The sequence below is a fragment of the Balaenoptera musculus genome, chromosome 11 (assembly GCF_009873245.2).
Source record: "Balaenoptera musculus isolate JJ_BM4_2016_0621 chromosome 11, mBalMus1.pri.v3, whole genome shotgun sequence".
In the NCBI taxonomy this organism is placed as follows: domain Eukaryota; kingdom Metazoa; phylum Chordata; class Mammalia; order Artiodactyla; family Balaenopteridae; genus Balaenoptera; species Balaenoptera musculus.
The window spans coordinates 37597847-37609810 of NC_045795.1; the positions used below are offsets into that span (position 1 = coordinate 37597847).

Consider the following 11964-nt stretch of genomic DNA (forward strand, 5'->3'; position numbering starts at 1 on the left):
CAACATTATACGCTACCATTTATATTTTACAGAAAAAAAAGGTAGTTTTGCACGTACATTTGTGTGTCGTGTGTAGAATATCTCCAAAAGGATATGATAGGAGCTAGGAAAAAGGACTGCCCTCTTGAGTGTAAACTGGAGGCTGGGATGGAAAGGAGACCCAGTGCAGCCAAAAATAAATAAATAAATAAGTAAATAAAAAATAAGGAAATATATATACTCCTGTGTGCAAAAATGTACACATAATGTATGTATAATGTACTGTGTACATATCACAGTACATATAATGCCAATATTATTCTATACATGCATACATATATATATATTTTATACACGTTATATACATGTATGTGTATATATATGAAACACTGTTACCATTATCATACCCCAAGAGATATTTAGCAGTAATTCCTCAATATAATCAAATACCCAGTCAGCAAAGTGCCAATGCTTCATAAATGTCATCTGCTATGAACTGAATTGTGTCCCCCCAAATTCACATATTGAAGCCCTAATCTCCATTGTGGCTGAATTTGGAAAGAGGGCCTTTAGGAGGTAATTAAGGCTAAATGTGGTCATAAGAGTGAGGCCCTAATCTGATAGGGTTGGTGGCCTTATAAGACAGGGAAGAGATCTCTCTCTCCACACCACCCCCCCACACACCTTTGCACACTCCGAGGAAAGGCCACCTGAGACTAAGTGGCCGTCTACAAGCTAGGAAGAGAGTCCTCACCAGAAACAGAACCCTGCCAGACCTTGATCAGGGACTTCAAGCCTCCAGAACTGTGAGAAATAAATTTCTGTTGTTTTTAAGCTTCCCAGTCTATGGTATTTTGTTATGGCAGCCTGAGCAGACTAACCGATCACCACTTTTTTAAAAAAATCAGGATCCAAATAAGGTCCACATGTTACAACGGGCTGTTCTGTCTATTAAGTCTCTTTTCATCCACAGGTTCACCTTGTTCTTTCTGTTTTCCCACACAATATGGCTATGAGGACATTGGGTTCCTGGTCCTACAGGTCCCACAGTCTGCTGACTGCAGAACTGGTCCCTGGATTTCCTGTCGATGTGATTAGACTAGGGGCTTGATCGGATTCGTCTTTAAATGCCACTTCTTCCTGGATTCCTCCCAAGTCTGGGGAGGCCTCGCTCCTTTGTGCTCCTCTCTCCTCCACTGCAGGGCCCAGTTTCCTCCTCTGCCTCCCACCAGACTGTACGCTAGCTCCCTGCTTGCAGGGCCCAGGTGCCCATGCTTCCTGGCTGGTCCCCAGCCAAGCCCAGTGTCCTGCACACAGTGGGGCCTCAGAAGGCATGCAGGATGGACAAACATCACACCCTGAGCCCAGAGGCTTATCTCACCCCTCAGCTGCCAGCGCCTTGGGCTTCCAGAGCAGCATCTGGACCTGCCCCTCACAGAGGTGGGGGAGAGTAGGTAGGGGCACCAGCAGGAGGCCACACTAAATGCCCAACTCCAAACATGGCACAGGCACCATCAGAGCTGCATCTGCCCAAGAAGGAGGGCCAAGATGCCTACACCCAAAAAAAGTCTTCCAGGGCTCTGCTTCCCTGGTCCTCCCACCTCCCTGACCTCGGCCCTCACAGTTCTGTCAGCCTTTCTGCCTGACTTGCTTCTCGCCTGTAGGCACCACCCAAGGCTCAGCTTCTGGTTCCCTCATTCACACACAGCCTCTTCCACCCAATTCAGAATCTATCCCAGGGTTCCACAGGCATCTCTTCCTGTCTCCCACCCCAACCTGAATATGCCCAACACCTTCAGGACATCACCAGGGGCACGTCCCACCTTCGCTTCCAACTCAACACACAGTCTCGAAAATCAGCACTGTTATCCCACAGAAGGAATCCCAAATTCCTTGGAGTGCTGCCAAGACCCCCTGGTTTGGTTCCGATCAACTTCCCAGCCATTTCTTCCTTATACACATTCAGGTTTGGGTTGGGACCTTGAGTGGTAGCTCTGTGCTGTGTCAGCTGAGCTAAGCTGAACCACAGTTCCAGAATTCCCTTTCCTGCAAGCTGACCATGGTGGCAGGAGGGGACACAGCAGCCGTGCTTGCTCCTGTGGTTGGTGCAGGGCTCCTGCGGTGCTGCAGTTCACACGTGTTGATGCAGATCTGTGGGTTCTCTACCGACCTCCTTCAGCTTGTCTAGTCCTAGGCTGGGTGTGTGTTTAGCTCCAGGACAAAGGGTGCCAGCTTCTTCTGCAGGTCACCTGTGTCACCTGTGTCACCGAAGTTGTCTCGGTGTGGCTGCCTGTTCATCCTCCAGAGTCCCAGCCCTTCCTCACTGGTTCAGTTCCTTCTTGTTCTCCCCAATTTCACATCCATCTTCCCTTCCTCACTGCCTGCTATGAGGATTTTAGACTCAGAAGCATCAATTCTTTAAGTAGCTGCCCCATTGTATAAGGTCAAATCCCATATTCTGTACCACTTCTGGTTGTTCTGCTTCTCTCATCAAATCTGACCTAAACTCCTTGGGTCAGTAACTGAACTTCACTTTCTTCATCAGTGAAATGGGGATAATTACAGTGCCAATCTCCTATGGTTGTTCTGAAGATTAAATAATACCATGTGTAAGGGTTTAGAGTAGGGCCTGGTACAGAGAAGGTGCTCACTGAATGTTATTCCTGACAGAAGACCTTTTCTATGGCACCCCTGCACCCCCCACCCCCGACCAATCAGTTCCTTTTGCCTGGAATGTCTCCACCCTGTCAACAGCTTATTTACTTCCTCCAGGAAGCCTTCCTTGATATCTACTGCTGGCATTCCTTTCCCTCCTCAGAGACCTGGTGTTCTTCTCTGTTTACTTGGATCTCTTCTGCCCCATTCATTAAGTCATGCATTCAGATGGCAAGTATTTCTTGAGCATCTACTATATGTCAGCCCTATGGTAGAGGTTATGGATTAAACACTGTCCCCTGCCCCCTAGCTCATAGTCTAAGGAGGAAGACGGGCCTGTTAACCACTGAAATACAACGTGGGAAATGCTTTGAACAGGGAAGCTGTGAACACCCAAAGAAGGGGCACTGAAGTCTGCAGAGAGCAGAGGGTGCTATCAAGGAAGGCTTCCTAGCAGAGGCAGCCTGAGGATGAAGGATGAGTAAACTCTCCAGGTTGAGAAGGCGGGAAAAGGCATTCAAAGCAGAAGGAAGTGGTGTGGGCTTGAGAGACCAGGGAGAGACTAGGAATAAGGGCAGGGAGTCCAGCACATTGGAGTGTCTAGGGACTGGGGAATGGCAGGACATGGGCTGAGGGGGCCCCAGGAGCCTGGCCCTGGCAGGCTTTGTCTGCTGAGCTGAGGTGCTTTCACATGAACTGAATTTTATTTATGCAGAGTAAGCCCTGATTCAATGGTCGTGAACACATCTCTCTCTGAGTGGGGGCGTCCATTTCAGGGCTCTTGGGGTTCTTGACATAGATAAGCCTCATGCTTTCTCTTCTCTTAGTTCTGCTTTCAAGCCTTAAGGAGGATGGAAGAGCTCAGTTTCTGCAGCCCAGACAGAGGGAAAGAGGGAGGGATGTCCAAGCAGGAACTGTAGGGCTGGGCAGTCACACGGCAGACAAGCTGGCTGGCTGGCAAGAAAGCTCTGCCCTGGGATGCAAATGGGGCTTTGTGCGCATACTAGGGGCACCCAAAGGGCCTCTCACTGGCAGCGCTGGGGCAGTAGAGGGCATTTGGGGGCTGCCAGGGAGGAAATGTCAACATTTGGGACCTGGATGTTGTGTGTGTGTGTGTGTGTGTGTGTGTGTGTGTGTGTGTGAGAGAGAGAGAGAGAAAGGGAGAGAGGGAGGGAGAGAGAGAGAGAGAGAGAGAGAGAGAGAGAGAGACACATGTGTGATCTCCAGGGGTTTGTGAGGGTGTGGCTTTTTCAGGGGAGAGTGAGGACTCCCCAGAGGAGCATGTATCCCCAGTGAGCCAAGGCCCATAGAGGACAGGCTGGCATGTTCCCTGGGACCCCCTTGCCCCCAACCTGGCCTGCAGCCTCAGCCAAACAGCACCTGCCAAGAACTTAATGGCCTGTGACAGACAGGCCTGTGAGTGAGGGATGACGCGGATCCAGGGGAGATGCCGGCAGCTGGCTGAAACCTGCGCCAGTGTCTGGTGCAGCCCTTGCCGCTCCTCCCCTCGCAGCCTCTCCCTCCCCCTCAGTCTTCCAGCCCCTACGAGGCTCCGGCTCCGGGAGGCCCTGAAGGGGTTGGGGGTGTGGGCTGTCTGGGTAGTCATGTGATGAGCAGAGGCCACACCACCAGTGCCAGTGTAGGGGTGGGCTTTCCTCAGCAGTCCCCGGCTTGGAGGAGGAGGGATGAAAAAAGCTCGCCTTCCTCATAGACCAGTCTCCTCTGTCCCCTCCTCCAAACAGCCAGAATTTTCCCGTTCAGTCCCTCCGGCATTTATCTTCCTATCTTCTGGGAGAGCTTGGTGCTGCCGGCTGCCCATCAGCCGGCCTGGGTGCCAGGCTCAGGCAGCCCTGCTGCCTGCTGTTCACCTTCTCAGGAAGCTTCCCATATTTCCCCTTCTGTGTGCCCCCTGCCCCTTTGTGCTCTGGGTGTTCCTAATTTGTACTGTCAGTCCGTGGGGTGTGATTATTCAGAGCCCATTAGCACTTTGAGGAACACAGGGCAGCAAAATCAACCTCCCTCCACGTGAGCCAGGGGAGGGTCCGTTCCAGGGGTGCAGAGGCCTGAAAGACAAGACAGCAAATGTGTCAGTCCTGCCGTGGGTGGCCGGGAGGATGTCAGTGAAGAACATAAACGCTCTTTCTTCTTCTTCGGCGTGTGAATGATCTAGTTTCAGACTTGGTACTCTCAGGGATTGGGCCAGCCTTGTGCCAGGCCCCAGCCCCGCCCTGCTATTCAAGAAGGCCTCAAGGTCACCAGAGACTGGCCTCAGGTGGGACCTAGGGTGGCGTCCTGGGAAAGCCGGAATGAGGAGGCAGGGCCAGCCGGGTGGGTGAAGCAGCAGCAGGGCTGGCCTAACAGGGAACATGCAGGAGGCTGAGCTACGCCCACACCCCCAGAACGGGGTCCGGGCAGGGAGGTGCCAGATGGGAGCCAGCAAGGCAAGGCCCAAGCCCAGGAATGGTGCTAGGCAGCGGCTTCTCAGGCGCCCAGAGGGCGAGCGCACGGCCAGCAGGTGGGGCCTCACACCCTAGATCAGGCTCTTTTTATCTTCAAACAGCTGTGGGCCTTTCTTGAGGCCTGCTGGAGAAACATGAGCAGCTTGGAGAGAATCGACAGGTTTCGAGTGGAGAAAGAACAGATTGTTTCCACGCAGCCAGCTGCCCTGCCCACCGGTGACCTTCTTCCCCACCTGAGCTACTGCTGCCCATCTCCCCACACGCCAGCAGGACTTATTATCCACCCGCCCGAGATCCACCATCAGCGCATCTTCTCTGTCACAAAGCTCCTCTTTTGCATACTTCTGGGAGAACTGTTACATAACGAACCACTAAAATCCATTTCTCCCATCAAAGAGCTGCATGATTCCTTCTTTCTTCCCGCCAGGATTCTCTCTTCCTTCTTTCCTTTCGGCAAATAGCCCCAGTGCTAGGAATGTGGGGAAATGTGACAAATGACACTCTTAAAATCTTGCCAGAGGCTGTAGTCTTTACAAGACCCTGAGGGGACAAGACCTTGGCTTATGTGTCTCTGTGTCCCCAGAAGTAAGCACAGTGTCTGCCACATAGCAGGCCCTCCACAAATCTTTCCTGAATAGGGAGTAGGACACTCTGAGCATGTAGGAAGGGATCATGGAAGAGTGTAGGGTTCTCTTTCCTCCATCGTCTGCCCTCCACCTTGACCAGGTTCCAACAAGCCCCAGCCCTGTCCCGCCTCCTCCCCCAGGCCCCGGCCCCTCAGGGTGACACATACATACACCCTGCAGTTTTCCACCCATCTCAGGGTTCAGTGACCCCCCCATCACAGTCCCAGGCCCCTATAGGGCAAATCAGAAAGAAAGCTGACTGAATGTCCGTGACTCTAGCCTCAGTTTCCCCACACTTTTCAAGGGCCACCTTTGTCTGGTCTACATTAGGGATCTCTCCAATTTATGTGTCATTGGGTGTCATAGCCAAGTCCACCGACAATGGCCTACAAGGCCGAACTCCCTGACCTCATTTCTACCACTATCCCTCCCTCACTCTGCTCTAGGGACTTGACCTCCTCTCTGCCCTCCAACCTGCCAGACAAACTCCCACCTCAGGGTCTTTGCATGTGCCATTCCTTCGATCTAGAACTCTCTTCTGCCATATACTCACCTGGCTCACCCTCTCGCCTCCTTTAAATGTTTGCTTAAGTGTTACCTTCTCACCAAGGGCTTTCCTCATCCCCACATACTCCCCAAATTGTTATACCACTGCATATTCCCAGTCCCCCTCCTCTGCTTTATTTTTCTCACTTATCTCTTTCTGATATACTGATTTCTTTCTTATGTTTATTGTCTCCCCCATTAGAATGCCAGCTCCATGAAGCAGGCATTTTTGTCTATTTTGCTTACTGCTATATCCCCAGTAACTGCAACAGTGCTTGGCACATAGTAGGTGCTCAATAAATATTGGTTGAAGGACTCAAGGGGCATTTTTACTTTCTGTCCCTTCTGAACTCTCACAGGGCACCCAGCTTCACTGTGAGCCAAAGTTCATTCTACCTCTAGTGCCTGCTGGAACCCCGGCCCTAGTCTTCTGAACGAGATGCAACTTCTACCTGGTCCCCAGCAGCGGTTGGGGGGGAGCAAGCCACACCTCTCTCACTGTCCTGCCCCTTTCTTAGAGGAAGAACTGGGAACTACAACCTGAGGAGGAAAGAGAACTTAAGCTGGATGCTACATGTGACTCTTCCTTTGGTCCAAGGAAAAAGCACCTTTAACTGGTGCCTTCATTAAAAAAAAACAAACAAAAACAAAAAAACCCAAAAAAACATATTGGGATCATCTGTAGAGCTTCCCTAAAACATTTTAATTTCCAGACTCTATCCCCAGAGATTCTTAGTCAACTGTTTAGGCTGAGGCCTGAGGTTTTTTTTTTTTTTTTTTAAACTCCTTTAATGATTCTAATGTTCAGCGAGAACTGGGAATCAGGGGTCTAGGCAATGCCCTGGCCAGGTTCTGTTGTCCGTTGGTGTCTCAAGGGCACCCAGAGTGAACGTGAGTACCCTAAGATGCCAAGTCTGGTTCCTCCAACTGGGAGGATTGTAGCTGTGCATGGATATTCTTCAGCTCACCCAGCAGGTAACAGTCTATACACACACACACACACACACACACACACACACACACACACACACACACACACACACACCGTTCTACCAGAAACCAAACTAATTCTTAGAGACTGCACAATCTAAACCAGGATTAGAAACTCAGATTCCAACTAGAGCCATGTAGGCAAAGCCCCGGTTGCAGCAGGTGTGTTGTTGAGATGCAGAGATGGGTGGAGAATCCATGCCCTTCTCACGGGGGCAGCTTTTATCCTGTTATGACCTGTTCTTGTCAGGAGGGAGTGCAGGCCCTCTGGTACTGGATTTTGCTCTTTGTTCTCCCCAAGAGAACTCAGGAATTTTAAGTGAAATAACCCATATTTTCACTTGAAAATCCAAAAGCTGCCAGCAGATTGCCAACCCCAGTTATACAGCTGCCGAACTGCCATATCTTGCAAGGCTGACCCCTCTTACAACGGGGCTGTATTTACGCGACCACTTGAGAGCAGTGTCCCTTCCTTCCTGCCATCCTTCACGTTCAAGCTAACAGGAAATGGTTGCTCACCCCAGAGCCTCATACCACTTCACGGCTGCTCCCTCAGCTCCGCCAAGACTCCCCGGAAGCTTTGCAATAAAGGCTTCCCACAGGGGTGTGCTGGAGCTGGCTCCTACTGGCTTGTGAAAGTCAACTGTACCCATCTCTTCCCAAGTCTGTGCTCAGTGACATCTCACTAGCAGCATGAAATCAGCCATGGTGAGAATATTTACACTACGTGAATCAGCAAGTGCTACGAATCAGGGCTTTTCTTTTCCTAGAGGGCCAGTTATTGAACACTTACCAGCACACCACTGCACATAAGGATTCAGACTCTGCCACAGGCTGATAGGGAAGCAGTGGAGAAGGGAATAGTTTTGCTTTTCTAGTTATGTAAGAATTCACATGCATGTGTGCAATAGACATTTTGACCCTTTAAAGCCCTTAGATACTCACTAAAAGGAAACAACAAGAATCTTAGTCCTGAAATATTTCTTCCTTAATTAAGGAATAATGGTCTTACAAGAAAATACCCAGATTTTAAGAGTACAGTTTGGTGAGCTTTTACTAGTGTACCTACTCACATAACTACCACCCCAGTCAAGATGAAGAATGCTTTTATTCCCCCCAGAAAGTTCCTCATGCCTCTTTCCAGTCATTCTTCCATAGGTAACCACTGTTCTGAGTTTTATCCCCACAGATTAATTTTGCCTGTTTTACAATTTCATATAAATGGAATCATACAACATGTGCTCTTTTGTGTCTGGATTATTTCACTTGGAATAATGTTTTTGAGACTCACCCATGTCATTGCCCATATCAATAGTTCATGCCTTTTCAGTGCTAAATATTCTTCCACTGAATGAAAAGTCTTGATATCGTCTAAATCCCCAAACTCACCCAGACTCGGGGCAATGGCCCATTAATGTTTGATTTTTACTGCAGGAGAAGAAAACTTCTTCCCACCTCTCAGGATAAACAGACATTGGGCACAAGAGATTTAAATGGACTCACCTTTCTCCACCAAGAGGAGGATGATAGAGCAGAATACCAACCAGGCACTTGATCCTTTCTGACCCTGGGCTGAGTACTGTGCTCACCGTGACACACCATGTCTCCCCAGGGTGTAGAGGCCCCATTTCCCCGTCTTCACTCTTGTAGGCTTCATCCCAAGGCCTTGGGACCTATTAGTCCCTTAGTTGTCTTCCATGTTTCTCCCAGAAGGCTTAGTGATCTCGCATGCCAATACATCTGGTGACCTGCATGATATGCCAGAATTCCTGAGATGATGACAGTTATAATGTACCTTCTTTTAGCCTAATTAGGACAAGAGGTGATTCCTGAGTTAAGGTGAGTATGGGACCCCAGGAATTCAGTACAGACGGAAGGCCAGTGCTCCCCACCCCTACCCCAGGCAAGCAGGTGAACAGAGGCAGCAGCCAGAACGTTCTTGCTCAGAACTAGTAAACAGGGAGCCTGCATCCAGCCAAACCCATCTTCTTTACACCAGGATAAATTCTGACACCTGCGCTTCCCCAGGTGAGGCCTGAACTCTCATGCTGGGCTTGGCATCACCTCAAGTTCCTTCCTGACCTGGTTAGTGTGATGTCAACTTAGTTGCAATAATGTGTACTTACTATTTTGTATTCTCTCTTTTCATTGTAACAGTAGTTCCCCCACAGGATCCCGGGGACTGGGATCTATATACCTGGCAATTCTCAACAGTATTCTTTTTTTCTTTTTTTTCTTTTTTCCTGGCTGCACCGCGAGGCTTGCAGGATCTTAGTTCCCTGACCAGGGACTGAACCTGGGCCACGACAGTGAAAGGGCCAAGTCCTAACCACTGGACCGCCAGGGAATTCCCAAGAGTAATATTTCTTGTTAATTCTCTGCTGTTTGTTTGATCCTACTTTGGGGCATATGGGTCTTCCTAAAGTTTCCATTTTTTTTTCTTTTTTTCTTTATTTTCTTTATTTTTTTGGCTGCGTTGGGTCTTTGTTGCTGTGCGCAGGGTTTCTCTAGTTGTGGCGAGTGGGGGCTACTCTTCGTTGCGGTGCACGGGCTTCTCATTGTGGTGGCTTCTCTTGTTGCAGAGCACGGGCTCTAGGCGCACGGGCTTCAGTAACTGCAGCACATGGGCTCAGTAGTTGTGGCTCGCGGGCTCTAGAGCAGAGGCTCAGTAGCTGTGGCGCACGGGCTTAGTTGCTCCGCGGCATGTGGGATCTTCCCAGACCAGGGATTGAACCCATGTCCCCTGCATTGGCAGGCGGATTCTTAACCACTGCGCCACCAGGGAAGCCCCCTAAAGTTTTCATTCTTTTTTTTTTTAATTTATTTTTGGCTGCATTGGATCTTCGTTGCTGCGTGCCAGCTTTCTCTAGTTGCGGTGACCGGGGACTACTCTTCGTTGCGGTGCGTGGTTTTCTCATTGCAGTGGCTTCTCCTGTTGCGGAGCACGGGCTCTAGGTGCGTGGGCTTCAGTAGTTGCAGCAAGTGGGCTCAGTAGTTGTGGCTCGCAGGCTCTAAAGCGCAGGCTCAGTAGTTGTGGCGCACGGGCCCAGTTGCTCTGCAGCATGTGGGTTCTTCCCGGACCAGGGATCAAACCCATGTCCCCTGCATTGGCAGGCAGATTCTTAACCACTGTGCCACCAGGGAAGTCCAAGTTTTCATTCTTTAAGTGGTGCTACCATAAATAACTTTGTACAACTGTTAAAAGTATATTTGCTCATTCATTTTCTAGCAAATATTTAGTGGGTTCCTACCACGTGCCAGGCACTGTGCCAACCATGAATAGGATAGTCCCTGGACTCCAAGAACTTACAGTCTAATGAGGAGACTGACAGGAAAGCAGGCAGCCACAGTGTTGCACGGTAAGCCCTGTGAGGAGGCAGTCACAGAGGGTAATGGGAGGCATACACAGGGAGGCGCTAACCAGTCCAGAGCTAACTGCTTCATAGCTCTGAGTACATACTGCCACGTTGCTCAGTAGAGGGAATGCTGAGCAAGATTTTCTTTCACTCAATCATTTCAGGGACTATACTTTTCATTTCTAGATGAGCTATTTGATTCCTTTTCAAATATACCTCTTCTTTTTTCACAATGTCCTTTTCTTTTTTTTTTTCAGCACTTTCTATTCTTTATCTTTGCCTTCATTTGAAAACTACCGTTTTCCCCTTAAAGTTTCTTTCAGATTGCTTATTACGTCAAGTTCCCACGAGTATTAATCCTCCTGTTTTGCGCATTTACTCTGTAATGGAATGTGTTTTTGAGTGGTTTGTAATATTTTTATAGTGAGGATTTTTTTTTCTTCCTCTTTTTGTCCCTATGAGCCCTGAGTTGTGGAAACATAGCTACAGGGCAGTTTTGCATTTGCTTCCACTTCCTCCCCTAGGGATCTAACAGCTTTAACTGACCTATTTTTACTTTAATTTCTTGGGCTAAACTGTTCAATTACTTAAAAACAATTCACTGAACATTTACTCTATGTATATCACCATAGTTGGTGCAAAGATACAAAACAATGCAACACAATGTACCTGCTTTACAGGGAACCAGTTTGAAAGGGCCAAATACACACAAAAAGTAAGGTGACTACGTAAGGCAGAGTAAAGGGCCTAATGGTGGACACACTATGGGGTTCAGAAGGAAAAACAGAGAGCTGCAGAAACATGGGGAGGAAAAGTCCAGAGGAGGAGAAGGTTTGCGTGAGGAAGTTTTAGAAGGAAGGTAACCCCACTCTTCTGGGTGGAGTTAGTAAGGCGCTGTAACGTTAGATGAGGCTGTGGATGAAGCTGACTTTAGGGTCCCTGTTAAGAAAGCTAAATCAGAATCCAGGCAAAAGGAAGTCAATTAAAGTGCTCCTGGGGGTGGGAGGTAGGTTTGATGAAAGCTGTTTGAAGAGGCAAACACTGTAACCTGAAAGGGCTAGGAGGCTTTCCAGTGACTCAGACCAGAACAAACCTGGGTTAGAGAGGCCAGCGTCGGGGAGAGAGCAAGTGAGGGAGGCGGACTGACAGGATTTAGATGTGGAAAGTGTACAGAGTATTTGTTGTCAGGAGTAGCCAGCCGGGAGGTGGCCTTTCAGGAGGCGAGGCAGGAAGGGAGGCAGGAAGGGCAGACTTCAAATCCGGACTAAGGGGTCAGAAGGTAGATGTCTGTTCTAAAGAACTTTCTCACAATGAACACAGGATAAATACAGACAAAGGGATCAGGTCACCCAT

At 49.2% G+C, this 11964-nt stretch overlaps 1 protein-coding gene across 1 annotated transcript in view; it reads right to left on the reverse strand.

Moving 5' to 3' along the window:
• Positions 1–11964, reverse strand: part of FGD2 (FYVE, RhoGEF and PH domain containing 2) — a 42324-nt gene that overhangs the window by 29423 nt on the left and 937 nt on the right. The window contains 1 exon segment of the mRNA XM_036868597.1: positions 8759–9003. Within this exon segment, the coding sequence (XP_036724492.1) occupies positions 8759–8883 (125 nt within the window). The 5' untranslated portion in view covers positions 8884–9003.